General features: G+C 34.1%; 1 protein-coding gene across 3 annotated transcripts in view; it reads right to left on the minus strand.

The window, feature by feature from the left end:
• Positions 1-16,321, minus strand: part of LOC106669064 (GTPase-activating Rap/Ran-GAP domain-like protein 3) — a 423,385-nt gene that overhangs the window by 20,629 nt on the left and 386,435 nt on the right. For all 3 annotated transcript variants that reach the window (XM_014398322.2, XM_024224835.1, XM_024224836.1), the window contains exons 7-9: positions 15,265-15,329; positions 14,692-14,758; positions 4,881-4,983 (exon numbers count right to left, since the gene is read on the minus strand). In XM_014398322.2, coding sequence (XP_014253808.2) covers positions 4,881-4,983; positions 14,692-14,758; positions 15,265-15,329 — 235 coding nt within the window. The remainder of the gene's footprint in view (positions 1-4,880; positions 4,984-14,691; positions 14,759-15,264; positions 15,330-16,321) is intronic.

Genomic DNA, 16,321 nt, shown 5'->3' on the forward strand with positions numbered 1-16,321 from the left:
AAAAAAGTCAGTGTCACGAGCGCGATTCGAACACACGACCATCGGCCAAATACGCCACTGCTCGACCACTTGAGCTATCATGGCTTCGACCCACTCGGACTATAACTTCCCATCTCAACCCAACATTTTGAATTTCTCGTCCTTTTTGCCATTTTTCAAATGTCGAGTAATCTATTTGATTCTCGGCGACAAATGAAATTGCCACAGAGAGCTTTCGTGAAGATATAGTTCAATTTAATTATTAAATTCATTACAGTTCGAGGTCCTATTGACCAATTAACTTTTTTCAATTAATTATTGTTTATGAAAGGTATTGGTTGAGGTAAAAAAAGTCAGCGTCCGTACGAGATTCGAACCCACGACCCTCGGCTAAATACACCACTGCTCGACCACTTGAGCTATCATGGATTCGATCCACTCGGACTATAACTTCCCATCTCAACCCAACATTTAGAATTTCTCCTCCTTTTTGCCATTTTTCAAATGTCGAGTAATCTATTTGATTCTCGGCGACAAATGAAATTGCCACGGAGAGCTTTCGGGAAGATTTAGTTCAATTTAATTATTAAATTCATTACAGTTCGAGGTCCTATTGACCAATTAACTTTTTTCAATTAATTATTGTTTATGAAAGGTATTGGTTGAGTAAAAAAGACAGCGTCACGAGCGAGATTCGAACCCACGACCCTCGGCTAAATACGCCACTGCTCGACCACTTGAGCTATCATGGCTTCGATCCACTCGGACACTAACTTCCCATCTCAACCTCACCGCTCGCATAAATATTAATTAATTGAAAAAGTTAATTGATCAATCGGACCACTGTAATGGATTACTCGTAATGTCTGCAGAGTATACCGAGTTTATTAAAAGAATCGAAATGGCATCGTTCATATTTTGATTAGGGTTCAAACGACCCCGGAAGTGAAACTTTTCTGCAATGGAACCGCAAAGATAGAAGTCGATACAACTGATCTTTTGAATTATTCATAAAAAAAAAGCACTACCGGCTTAGCAAATAATGTTATTTCTCCTACGAAGATAGAATTTCCTATTTTGGCTCTTTATCGCGAACGAGCGGGAATTGGGAGATAAATAAAAGAGGGCAGAAAATATATTATTCAGGTTTTGTCTTGCGCGATTAGGAGGGGAAGACACTTGGCTCCAGTTCACAGTCACCGAGCAAACAACCCTAACGACTTCTCCTTTCCTCCTTTTCCTCAATATTATTTCCCTTTATATTTTGACATATTTTATTCCGTAAAATACATTAAACATTTGAAAAATATTAGTACAGTAAAAATACAAACGACGCACAACACGAAAACATAGTGTTAATCCCTGTAATGCTCTAATGTAACTTTTTGTTACATTTTTGAATGCCAACATTTTTGTGTAGGTAGTGAATAATTACCTACAAGTTTTGGGAAATCCGTTAGGAAATTTCTGTGCCTTTAATAATTTATTAAATTACAATCATATTTTTGCGTATGGTAGGAATTGATGTCTAGTAAACCCGAACAAATGTGCTCTTGTGTATGTTAATTTACTAGGAAGACGATCTAAATTAAAAATATATGTCATATAATTTACGGAAACGGTTGTTTAAACGTTTTTTTAAAAATCGTGAGATGCGGTCTGGTATGATATAGGTTTAGAAAAATTAATTAATATTTATGAAAAGTATTGGTTCAGATAAAAAAGTCAGTGTCACGAGCGGGATTCGAACCCATGACCTTCGGCTAAATACGCCGCTACTCTACCACTTCAGCTATCGTGATTTTGAGGTGGGAAGTTAGTGTCCGAGCGGATCGAAGTCACGATAGCTCAAGTGGTAGAGTAGCGGCGTATTTAGCCAAAGGTCATGGGTTTGAATCCCGCTCGTGATGCTGACTTTTTTATCTCAACCAATACCTTTCATAAATATTAATTAAATGAAAAATGTTAATTGGCCAATCGGACCACGAACTGTAATGGGCTTAGAAAAATATTTTCTTTATCGTGCTAACGTTTCGATCTTTATTGAGATCTTCTTCAGGGCCTGGGATTTATAAGCATTGTTAAAATTATACAAATACATGAAAGATATGAATATGAAATTATACAATGATGTACAAAGTATAAAAATTTTAGGTTTAATCAAAGTACTTGTACTCATTCAAAGTGTGGTTTTTGTGTAGATGTGTCACTGTTGTTTGACGTGTTGAAAGTTTTAGTGAGACATTAATGATTTTTTTATATATGTTATATTTGTTCATATATGTAACATATATAAAAAATAATCGTCAATTAACTTTGGGAGAGTACAAATACTTTACTTAAACCTAAAATTTATATACTGTGTACATCTTTGTATAGATTTCATATTCATGCATTATATGTATTTGTATAATTTAAACAATGTATCCCAGGCCCTAAAGATGACCTCAGGAAAGATGGAAACGTAGGCACTTTAATGAAATGATTTTCTAAACCTATATCACACCGGAGCCCTTCTCATGATCTATAAATAATCATTAATTAACGGTTGCTAAATGCTACATACACGGTTGTTTCAACGTATAATTTACGAAGTTAATTTTCTAGAGGAGTAGAGAAGAAAGTTAATGCAATTTGAGATTTTTCTTTTTGTACCAAAAATACACTTTTAGCCTTGTAAATAAAACCTTGAAAAAATAATGAAATTATTCATTTTTATTATGGCGAATGTGCTTCCAAATATGGGTCATTATCTGGAGGTAGGTATGCTTGATGTTTTAGTAACTTGGCCTACTCTAAAAAAATAGGTTATAAGCGGTAATACTAAATTAGTATTACCGTACCATAATTTAACATGAAACGTAGAATGGTAGTATCTTAGGTAAAGAAAAATTATTCAATATATTTTTACACATAAACTTATGGTTATTGAAATAATTCGTGAATTAATATGCACTAACTGGCAAAAAATTCCACCCAATTGATTTTTTTTCAATGTTCTGGATAAAAGAAAATTCTGCCCTTAATTTGCCTCGTTGTTTTTATCAATAAATATTTGTTTATGTTATGTTTTAAATTGGGAATATCAATTAGACGTGAACACTCTTAATCCTTAATCCAAAAGAAGGATAAAGGATTTTGCAATGTCCTTTTTACGGAATTTAAAATAAATATTCAGTCTCATTTGAATTCTGAAGCAATAAAGTGTTTAGTTTTCATCTTTGTTTTCTTAATTTCAATTTTTGAATCTTAAAAATGCCATACTAACTGTTTAATTATTTTATCAGCCTATGCCTAATTATATAAATACGCAATTTATTATATACAATTTTTTCGAAACGAATAATTAATTCGTCTATAGTTAATTGAGTATTTAAAAATGTCACTTAGTGCTGAGGATGTTGTGCGTGGTGTGACCCTTATTGATGATAGATGTTCCATCAGGTATTCGTATCAGATCATACCATAGAAGGTCCGATTCTGGGCGCCCTAGGGTAACAGAACCGCGGGGTAACAATTTTTTGACTTCTGTCCAAATTTCTGAAAGCACTGCTCGAAGATAGATGGGCGTGGTAGAGTGTGAAGAAGGCAAAATGAAAGATACGAAGCCTGTAATTTTTCCCAGAGCCAACCTTTTCAACGTAGCTCTGTGATGGTGTGAGCGGGAATTTCAACGGAGAGCCTCACAGAGTTGAGGGTCTTTGACGGCCACTCGTTATGTGGATGAAATTTTGGAACATCGTGCGTTGCCTATCCTCGATGAAATCAGCGATCCTATTCTAATATACGACAATGCCCTTCCACGTGTCGCTCGCATAGTATGAACGTACCTTCAACAGCATAACATCAGGGTCTTAGCCTGGCGAGTCAGTTCTCTAGACTTGGACCCCATCGAACATTTATAGGATAACCACAAAAGACCAATAAGAGCAAGTCCATCACTTCCTGGTTCACTCCACCATCTTTCAAGGACTCTGTGAAGAATAGGCAACCTCCAGTAAAGAGACAGTCCAGACTGGTAGAAAAAAAGGGCGACGCATCTTCAAGATGTAATTAAGGCAAAAGGAGGAAATTCGCGATATTAAATTGTTAATTAAAAATCGAATACATAATTAAATCAAATTTTATTTGTCCGTCTATTGTTTTTTTTCTCCTTAGCAATTTACATTTTTTCCAGCTTTTTCCGAGAAAGACTGAATTATAATAATAAATNTATATATCATATAAATATTATATATTAATTACAAACTGTAAAAAACGTGAAAATTTGATTAATACATACAAATCAAGTTAAAAGTGGGTGGAATATTTTGCCTTACAGTGTATTTAATTTTTTTCTGTTAATTAAGGTTTTTAGTTGAAATAAAAAAGTCAATGTCACGAGCGGGATTCGAACCCACGACTTGAGCTATCGTGACTTCGATCCAATCGGACACTAACTTCCCATCTCAACCCCACCTATTTTTAATTTTCCCTCATTTTTGCCATTTTTCAAATTCCCGCACGTGACATTGACTTTTTTATCTCAACTAAAAACCTTCATTAATTGAAAGATATTAATTGGTCAAGCGGACCACGAAAACTAGAGAAGTGTATTTATTGTTATGTTTAAAACATTTTGTTTGATTACTTTGCGATTCCAATTAAAAAACAATTTGAAAAATGTTCCTATATTTTTTTATTTCAAGTAAGCTCAATTAATTAAAATTTAGCATCAAACTCATATTTATTATTATTTAGTTCACCATCAACATTGGATGGTCACAAAAACATCCAACAGTTGGTTTTTCCTCCACACTGATTATTCAGCCTTGTCTTTCCCAAACCCAGCCATAAATTCAAGGTTTTTTTTTTTATATCTGGAATAATTAATTCAGCCCCTGGAGAAAAAAGGAACTCACCGTTACTGAACATTTCGTCATCGGTGACCTGACCCGGTCTGGTGTAGAGGCAGCCAAACTTGAAATTGACGGAGCCCTCCTGCTCTTCCAATAACAGCAAGTCCTGAAATATTTATATACGATTAATACAAAACATAGCGGAATATTGTTTCATTAAAAGAGTTCAATATTCTGGAGTATGTGAGCTGAACTTCAAATGTTCAAAATATACTATTATAGCACGCACGATTACCTTGTTCATTTTCTATCCATTTATCACTCTAACTGTAAATGTTTTGTTTCTATCATTCCTCCTTTCTGCCCCCCCCCCGTCATACTTTTTAGCGATGAAAACCTCAATGTGGTTAACTGATTCAGCTAATCGAATTGATCCTCATTAAGCTAATACAAGAATAGGTGCTTCGCAGATGGTTCTCATATTATTATTATTAAATAGAAAATATGCACATTCTAACAAAAATGAAGAAAAACTACATAACTAAAAAGTTAATGATAAATAAACATAAATTATTATAAAAATTTAGATATAAAGCCGATAAATGTATGTGTTAATAAAAAAACACATAAAACTTCAAAAAATTCAAACTAGATATTTTATAATAATGTCTTAAACATTGTTTATAGATTAATTAAGGGTTTTTAAAATTAAAAATGCTTCAAATGCTTCAATTAGAGATAAACATAAAATTAATGTGAAAATATATCAAAGATTTTCAAGTTTGTAAACAATTCACTAGTTTTCGTGGTCCGCTTGAACAATTAATATCTTTCAATTAATTAAGGTTTTTAGTTGGATAAAACAGTCAGTGTCACGAGCGGGATTCGAACCCACGACCTTCGGCTAGATACGCCGCTGCTCTACCACTTAAGCTGTCGTGACTTCGATCCACTCGGACCGTCATTAAAGCTCTCCGTGGCCAATTTATTTGTCGCCAAGAATCAAATAGATTACACGACAATTGAAAAATGGAAAAAGGAGCGAATATTCGAGAGGTAAGGTTGAGATGGTAAGTTGGTGTCCGAGCGGAACGAAATCACGATAGTTCAAGCAGTAGAGCAGCGGCGTATTTAGCCGGAGGTCGTGGGTTCGAATCCTGCTCGTGACACTGACTTTTTTATCTCAACTAAAATCCTTAATTAATTGTAAGATATTAATTGATCAAGCGGACCACGAAAACTAGTGAATTGTTTACAAACCTTAAAAATCTTTGATATATTTTTCACATTAATTTTATGTTTATCTCTAATTGAAGCATTTAAGGATAAATCACCATATATCGCTGTATTTATTATATATTTAATAAATTTATTAAATATTATTATTTAATATAAATGATCCGAGATTTGTAGGAAAACGTCAATATTTCCAGTACGAATCGATAGAATTAAGGCGCTTTTAGTATAATTTTATAGAAATGAAAGAAATTTCAAAAGGAGTGCGAAAATCCATCCTTAAAAATTCATTGAATTATAATTTTCATATTCAAGGCAATTTTGTTACTTTTTCTATTCGAAAACAAAGATACCAGCAACTTAAATTTTATAAATTTGTTCGTGCTGAAATCGTTGACACTGTCTAGTACTGAAGGAAAATTTCGATATCTCCAGAAGGAATCGATAAAATTTCTGAGTTTCTGGTATCTATATATACAGTATTTACAGCCTTTGAAAGTACTCTTTATTATATATATAAAGATTTGAACTACAGCTTCTCTGTAGAATTTAAAAATTTATGGTTATGAAAATAGAAAGCGTATGTTGTCGTCCTCTGAAACATTGATTATAAATTATATTGATACACATTGATTATATCCATACTTAAATAAAGTTAGATTCTCATCATCTAGAGTTTGGTATAGTTAAATTGAATAAAAGCCTACAATATATATATATTTATGACTTTATGACGTTATTTAACAACAACATGCTTCAACAACATTCGTATCGATACGTGTGGGAAACGTTGATTGTCTGACGTTGGTAGGAAAGGTAAAGCCTTGATCTTTGACCCAGAACGAAACGAGACAAATTGCGATAACACAAGTTCAAGCCTTCAGGACCCAATCGTAGAATGGTAGCACACGTCCATTCATGTCCGAATAAAATTTTAACTTCTTGCCAGACTTCACCTACGGTATTTTGCTGGCGTTAAAAAGAGGGGCGCCAAGGCTGGCAATTTAATTAACCGTCTCCATCGCCTGGTTAACTAGGAAACGGGACACTTATTGGCTGATCTAGGATGGCAAAAGAGTTTATTAAGTTCTTGTTTACCTCCAATTCCCAACTTTCTAAGGTAAACGACAAATGAAAATAGCTCCTACTTTTTCTTTCTTTTTAGCCCATTGAAGGAATAGGATGTTAATCTGGTTGGGCGGATCCAAAAGATTTGATTCCAAAGTTTGTGCTTAGCAAACCTTGCAGGCATTTGTTTAAAACAAATATTTAAATTGATAAATTATGTAATAAAGTGCTGTATAATTATCTATAAAACTTACAGGCTGTATTCACTTACTCAATATTTATTTATTCTGCAGCTTTACTTAGTTTTCGTTAACTCGCTAATAGCTGTTTTCTCCAAATACTGAGTTTTTGTATGTTATACAGTTTTTAAACTAAAAATAGTGTTGGGGATAAAATAATTTCCTATCATAAAAGTACAATACCAATCTACACATACTAAGAAAAATACAGGAATCTAAAAGAAGTTATCACTTAGTTTTGTAAGATCACAATCCATACGGTCAGGGATGAAAATATAGCTAATTCTATCATTTTGGGTATACGGGTATAAATTATTGTTTTCATTAATTTTTTTAAACACTAAATAACTATTTTGTCACATTTTAAAAGTATTTTGACAATTATATGGCAGTAAAAAAATATATGAGAGTGGTCAATTGACCAAGTTTCTTCTTTCAATTAATTATTGTTTCTATGAAAGGTCCTTGGTTGAGATAAAAAAGTCAGTGTCGCGAGCGGGATTCGAACCCACGACCTTCGGGTAAATACACCGCTGCTCTACCATTTGACTGAACAGCTCCCCGTGGCTACTTGATAAGTCGCTGAGAATCCAATCCTGATTACACGAGATTTGAAAATGGCGAAAAGAGGGAAATTCGAACGAGCAGCGTATTTAGCCGAAGGTCGTGTGTTCGAAACCCGCTCGCGACACTGACTTTTTAATCTCAACCAAGACCTTATACAGAAAGAATAATTATTAGAAGCATTAGAAAAACATATTGAGATAATTTATTTTTTTCCATTCTTTTTTGATCGTGCGTTTCATATGTTCTGTCTTCTGGAACTGGCTGCAGCCCTTATTTCAGCCACGACGAAATGTCTGCAGATATTTTCCATTGTATTAAAATGTACAGACCTGTATGACAGTTCCAAAACTTGATGGTTTCGTTTTGAAAAAAAGCTTTAAAGCAGCCCATAGATGGTCAATATTATTGCACAATAATTTGACGTTTGCCCCTAAACGTTCAATAATATTGTACAAAATTTTGTTTGTGCAATGATCTTGAATAGTTTGAAGGCGATATTGAAGTTTGTGCAATATTTTACCACTTGTTGATACTTCACAAAATGGCTGATATTGCGCAATAATGCGCAGACGGTGCAATATTTTCCAGGTTGTACAATATATTTTCAACTTTTCGTCAATCATGCAATGTATTGCACAAACTTTCAATATCGTCTACACAAGATCAATTAAATTGCACAACCCAAAATATTGTGCAATAATATTGATCTTCTATGGGCCGCTTTACACACTTCGTTGTATCGACAAGAGTATTGCCCTGCTAAAATAAAAGACTAATTTGGTATTGTTTCTGTATATCTTTTTAATTGATTTTCTGTTTTGTCCATTAATACTAGACATTGCATACTGTCCATTCTACCAGAAACAAAAACCATTTTTGCTTTCTTATATTAACCGATGCCAACCTAAACGATCACACTTCCTCCTCCTAATTGTCTTTGCAAAAATAGAATTTATTATTTAAGTTGTTCGATGAAATAATGCGTTCTACCAACAGGGCTTTTGTTGTTTGTCTTATCTGATAGTAAGATTTTTCTCTATTCCTATTTCCAATAGATATGCTCAAGGGTGAACTGTACACGGCGTGAATGAACTTTATTTCGGTTTAGTATCCTGATTAACTATTAAATTAAATAAAAGAGTCATTTGTATTTTAAAAAATAATAAAAATACAATTATGATGCATGGAAAGATGAAATACTACGGTGAGGTATCTTTTCGGACCTTACCTTTTTTTCATAAGAATTAAAATAGTTTAAGTATTCTAAGATATAAAAATAATTAATTATAGTAATGTGTTGTGTTTAGTGACGGTTAGCCATTGATTATTTGCAGACCTGGGATGCGGTCTGGTGAGACGTAGATTTTAGAAAAACGTTTTCTTCATCATGTCAACGTTTCGATCTTGACATTCTTCTCTGTCGTGTTGAGAGTCCCACACAGACAGGAATGACACATCTACACGGAAAACAAACACTATGAGCCCTGAAGATGATCTCAATAAAGTTTGAAATTCACTAATTTCGAGGTCCGCTTGACCAATTAATATATTACAGTTAATTATGTAATATTATGCGGTTGAGATGGGAAGTTGGTGTCCGAGTGGATCGAGGTCAACATAGTTCAAGTGGTAGAGCAGCGGGGTACCAAGCCGAAGATCGTGGGTTCGAATACCGCTCGTGCCATTGACTTTTTTATCTCAATTAAAAACCTTAATTAATTGTAAAAGGTCGAAACGTTGGCACGATAAAGAAAATGTATTTGTCAAACCTATGTCACACCAGACCGCGTCTCACGTTCTCCGAATAATCAGTCAATGCTTGCACTCAGTTGGAAGGATCGAACTTGAATATCGGACGGCTTGGCAGAACCACACTGTTCGATATGCTCAACTTGTATCCCAATAGAGTCTTGTATAAGGTTAGTTTATTTTCACGTTCAAGTCAGATTTTGGTCCTAAAAGTCTTTGTAGTAATCAAAGTGTTTTGTTGAGTGGTTGTCTTTTGTCTTGTGTGGGGATTCCACGTAAGCCTCGTGTCTGGGTAGAGTTCTACGTATCTGAGTTGAATGCAAATAGGCATCTCTTTGTAGTTGACGTACAGTGGAGGGTGAGATTTTTGTTAAGTTTTATTATTTTTTATGTGAATTGACACTGAAGAGATTTTTTCCCTTCAATCTTGCCCTCCATTCATCGATATGCTTACGGTGTTCTTGAATGTGTATGAAACTTTTGAATCGGGAAAGGATCAGTTCATTGACAAAACGGAATGTTGAGATCGTTGTGGATATGGTGGTTAGTGACATAGTAAGGAACTTCGACGATTAGTCTTAGGACTTTTGATTGGATGCGTTGGATGTTGGATGGCTTGGCAGAACCCCATAATTGCCCTCCGTACGTGTAAATTGGTCTCAATAAAGTCTTGTATAAGGCTAGTTTAATTTTGAGTCGGAAATTTTACAAATACATGTAGGATGTGGAAAAAATAAATGAAGGATGTGTGTTTTTCTACATCCTAATGTATTTGTAAAATTTAAACAATGTTTATAAATCCCAGGCTCTGAAGATGATCTCAATAAGGATCGAAACGTTGGCACGATAAAGAAAACGTTTTTCTAAAACCTACGTCACTCCAGACCGCATCACATGTTCTGCAAATAATCATTAATTATAGTGTTTGATTTTTTAAGAATTTTTATAGTCTAAAAATGATGAAGATTAGCATTAATATTTTTAAAAATACCAACGTTGCTGAGGCTTTACTAGTAAAGTAAATATTAGTTGTTTTTGTTAACATTTAATTTTCTATACAACGAAATCTGATATAACGGTGAAATATGAATAAAAATAATAATAAAAACAAATTTTCGTTTCACGATCAATACAGGAAAATATAGTAGAAAATCTGAGGCGTCAGGCCTTCGGTTTTCTCAAAGGGAGAATTTCAACAAAGTCTACAAAGCGTGAAGCTGAATTTCTTAGTGCTTCAACGCCACCCAGCCAGAAGCAGGACCACACAAATATCAGGATGAATTACCTTACGAAGGAGTTGTCGACGTTAATTCTACTGAATTACAATGCTCTCCCACTGGGGTATAATTGATTTAGAGCCAGGGCCTCTCAGCCTGCTTCAAATTTAATTTTATACTGGAACTTTACAGCTACCTGAACATTGATTTTTTAAAATTCAACTTCATTCAACTAGTCAGCACCACCTCGCATTGGTTTTTGCGAAATTGGGTTCAATTTAGGGAGAATGTTGTTGAAATACGGAATGCGATTTCAAGAGGGTCGTCTAGGGTTTCATTTTTGTCTACTATATTTTTTAATCAATTTATTTTTGTCTTCACATACATTCATTTTACAAATATGATTTTTCTTCGTATTATTTTTCTTCCAATCACGAACCAGGCATTGGCCAGCATTGCTCCGGAGGACACATTTTAAAAGAAACCAGCCAATGTTGGTACTCAAAGGGAAACAAGAGAATAGGAGTTTTTGACGCCAACGTCTTCAATGTGACGTGGTAAGTTCTCAAGTTGGGAAATTAAGGACAAGGCTCGGATAGTAGAGGTAGAATTGATCGAAAGCTTGATGTGAAACTTTTGGAAGAAGGATAGAATCAGTTCATTGATAGAATTAGTTCCATCTTATTTAGTGGTCTATTGACCAAATTACTTCTTTCAATTAATTTTTTACGAATTTACGCTAAATACGCCGCTGATCTACCTCTTGAGCTATGTACTTTGATCCACTCGGACACCAACTCCCCATCTCAACCTACAACCTTAGAAAAATGACGAAAAGGAGGGCAAATAACAAATGTTGTAGGTATTGGGCCGAAGGTCGTTGGTTCGAATCCCGCTCGTGACACTAACTTTTTCTATCCAACAACCTTACATAAAGATTCTTGAAAAAAGTTATTTGGTCAATCGGACCATGAAATATAATGGATTTATCCTCAGTATTCAGTCCCCAGAACAAATTTTTCTCTTTGGCTTTTCTTAGAATGCTTTCCAGATTCTTTTAAATTTCTGTGTTTTGCTTTCTTCATTTTCATCTTTCATGCCTTGTATTTTTGTTTTTATGCCGTGTGAATTATTTGTCTATTTCTTCCATTGTACGTAAAAATGCATCCATATTTGTTTCGTTATTCTTTGTCATTTCTGCGTCCTTCGTATGCTCTCTTAATACTCATACCTTTTAATTTATATTTTCTGGTGTATTGAACAGAATCAAATTATCGTAGCAACTTTCCAACAAACATTGAGGACTGCCAGTTAGTAGTCATTACTTTTTTATTCGTCACGATTTAAATTATCCGGGCGGATGTTATATGGAGATAATTAAATTTTCTTCTAATAGAAAGATTTGTATTTTTCTTATAAGTGGTTTTAATTAAATTGATTTTGTTGAAAGGCTGCATCGTAGAAATGTGATTGTCCCCGGGTGTAAAGAAAATAATAACGCCCCAGAACGACTCAAGTTCCCATTTTATTCTATCTCCTCGTGCCGTATTGATTTGAATAATACATAGACGCGAGTGGATAATGAAAGTACGATAGAAAAGTAAATTTTTTCCTTTATTTTGAAAATTTGAACATAAAACGAAAAGACAACTCGGGGATGGTGAATTCACCTTATTACTTTTTTTAATTTAAGAACCTTTTTGTTACTTTGCGTAGCACACTTTATATCACGACAACTTATAATATATTGGAAATCCTTACTACAAAATTAAGAAGTTTTTTGTAGATAAAATAACATCAATTTTTTTTTTTTAACGGCAACGAGTTCTTGAAAGACAGATAGATATAAGCCGGCGTCCGACAAGGGCGCGCTCTAGGACCCGTCCTTTATATAATTTATACTCTTGACTTAAATATACATCCATCTTCGAATCCTATCCAAGCTACCCTCCAACGCACAAGTACACATTGATAATTGAAGACTGGTGAAAAAACTGGAACGTAATGAAGAAAAATTTACTCAGTGTACGTTCATATTGAAAAAATCTTGCTCTCTGCTGCACATCAAAAACAAAGAGATAGCTTCTTCCATCAAGTTAAATACTTAGGACTAGACCTAAAGAACGGACGGACGTTGAATCGCCACACAAGACTTAAAGTATCCCAACAGAATACTTGAACACCTTCGAAAACTGATAGGACCAATATTGACGACCGTCAAAACTAAATTATCTTTATATAAAACATTACTTCCAACCAATTTGGGCATACGGAATGGAACAGCCAAACCAAGCTACGTTCAGTGCATCGAAACCTTCCAAACACAAATTGTCAAAGAACCTTACTACCTCACTAACCTCACTATCTACAACGACATCAGCATCCCTTTTGTCCGTTCCCGATTTCAAAAGTTTGACACCAACATCTCGATTCATCCAAACCCAACTGCTCAAGCCATCTCTACACGTTCCTATCCTGAGAACCATCCTCGTCGCCCTAATCAAGGATGCCTCGAGAACTCCTTCTCCCTTAATCCATCACATGGAGTGCCGGCTGATATCTCATAGCATGTGTCTTTCCGGTGCGGCGCTAGCTTTAGCGTTAGGGCTGTACCCGCGTGAAAAACCTTTTTGTACTCACATTTATAACATGATCAAACATGTATAAGGTACAAATGAAATAACAATTAAAAAATTCTTTCACTCTTAGGAAGAAAATATTTAACGCATTATTTGTATTTTGGATGAATGAAAGATCTAGAAATATAATGCTTATCAGATTTAACACATAAATAAACTCAGCATCGTGTTTTGCTCTTTTCACAATGAGATCTGTTAATGACTCCATTTTCAGACGATGGATTTTAATTTTGCGGATTTTTATAACAGACTTTTTGTTTCAACTTTCTGTGTTAAAAAACTCTAAAATTGAACCATATTTCAGCAAACTTTCAAAAACATTTATTTGTTCGAAGAGAGGTCAAACAGCTGCCATTTTGTAGTACCTTTTCTCAAAATCTATTTTTTGGTTTATTTCAAACTTTATTTCTTTTAGTAATACAGCAAGATTTTTAAAATAGTGAATCGTTAATATTTGGCTCCAACTTATTATTTTGACAAAATCACTCCTTTAAAAAATCATTTTTCTGCTTTTGGATGTTTAAAACAAATCGCTCTCTGCAAAATTATAATAAAATAAAAAAATTTCAAGCAAGTTTCATATGATGAAGGGTTTTGGTGAAGAGTGTGACGAAAAATTACCTTTTCATGAGGAGCGATCGAGCACGATTTTTTCTATTAGTTGCCTTGCAATTTACGACATAAAAAGTATTACAACTCATGCTGTAAGGTTTGTTAACTGATTTGTTCATTAGGAATGTAATTTTTCAGACAGTATTCATAAAAGAGGAGAACCTTCAAAGAGATCAAGTGCTAACAAGTTGCAAGTTCATCAAGGCAAGATAAACCAGAGCACTTTATTCGCAACATTCAAAAAACTTATCACTTCTAAAGGTCAAATTCTCAGGAGGCCAATTTTAGTCTATGCCGGAAGGTTTTACTTTAAATTAATAAAGTTTTTATTTAAATAAAAATGCATTTTTTCGGGCCGAAACCGAAACTTCCTTTTTAATGTTTTTAGTTATAAAATAGCTGATAATTGGCACGATAAAAAATATTTGCTCGTTTATTATTTTAATTTGATTTTCTTTTGATATTAAGCACCAATCGCAAAGTAGAATTTTATTGATGTTTTTTTAAGTTTAGAGAATGAGATAAAAAAAAAATGTTACAAACTTACCTTCTGTACATCGGGAGCAAAAATTTCCTTGGGGCCTTTTTCCAGTTTTTCCATGTTGGGGAAATTGCTGAAATCAAAACGAACTTATAACACCGATAGTTGAACCAGGAAATAAGTAGGTTTAAAATCCCATCGGGATGGTTTAATTTAAATCTTTCCACGAGATCCCTGCCTAACCACCCAGCTTACCGTGCCGCCGGTGTGACATTCAAAAAATGTTTCTCGTCGTAAAATCCACTTACAATGGCCCTAATTGAGTGCTGAAATAAAATCTAAATCTCATTCAGGGCGGAAATTAATATGCAGATTAGTTTCCTCCCTGACTTCTTTTGGGTAAATTGTCTTTTGGGGGATTGTCCAATCAATTAACCCTGGGACAAGAAGAGGAGTAGAAATTGTGTAAAAAGGATGGGTTTTGGTAGATATGGCTATCTGCCCCTTCCCAGGATTGTCCACGGCAATCTGTTTCGAGCCCTGATAAATAGCTTGTCCGCACTATTGCCAATCTTTATTTATCTTGCTGCCCTTTGCCAACCCAAGGACTTTCCCCTGACAAAAAATTTCTTTTATTACCTCAGTATCTGTTTCACTGTCATCGGCTTGTTTGGGGTGTAGGATAAAGAGATTTTCTGTGCACCCTAAAAAAAAAAACACATGTTTAATAAAAAATAAAAGTTATAATACTAACAAAATATATAAATTGATAACGTACATAAATATGTTTTTAAATGCAACCCATAAAGGGCAATGATAAATCATAAAACTTGTACAGAGTTTACATTTATAAGTCAATCGTCTGTTTCGTACAGCATTATCTTATGTCTTTGTTTCACTGTAATATTATCACCACAGTAATATTTGAAGCATAAAATAGTATTCCGGTGTTTAAAAAAATAAAAAAAATTATTTATTTGTATTTTTTAAACGAGTGTTTGCAACAGCAGAGGTCATATATACCCTCAGGGTGCCGGGTCAATTCAGGGCCGCTGGATTCGAACCCGGGACCTTTACCTTACATTGATGAGCGCCGTGACAACGACTAACCTTTGCGGCTACAGACGCCCCTCCGGTCTTGTTATTGATAGTTGTAATATCTCGAGTGAAAATAAACGGTATATTCTATGTTAGAGACCTGTCATTTACCTTGATTGAGACCTGACAATTTTAAAAAATGACAATTTTTCTGACATTTATTTTTATGTGTGGTGTTTACTGACCGTTAGTCAATGATTATTCAGAGATCGTGAGACACGGTCTGGTGTGACGTAGGTTTTAGAAAAAAATTTCTTTATCGTGCCAACGTTTCGATCTTTATTTAGGTCATCTTCAGGGGCTGGGATTTATAAACATTGTTTAAATTTTACAAATACATGTAGGGTGTGGACAAAATATATGTATTTGTAAAATATAAACATTGTTTATAAATCCTAGGCCCTGAAGATGATCGCAATAAATATCGAAACGTTGACACAATAAAGAAAATGTTTTTCTAAAACCTATATCACACCAGACCGCATCTCACGATCTCCAAATAATCATTAATTCTAGTGTTTGATTTTTTAAGAATTTCTATAGTCTAAAAATGATAAATTTACTTTGCTGGAGTTTTTGTTAACAATTAATTTTCTAT

The sequence above is a fragment of the Cimex lectularius genome, unplaced genomic scaffold (genome assembly GCF_000648675.2).
Source record: "Cimex lectularius strain Harlan isolate CLEC.00 unplaced genomic scaffold, Clec_2.1 scaffold53, whole genome shotgun sequence".
NCBI lineage: Eukaryota > Metazoa > Arthropoda > Insecta > Hemiptera > Cimicidae > Cimex > Cimex lectularius.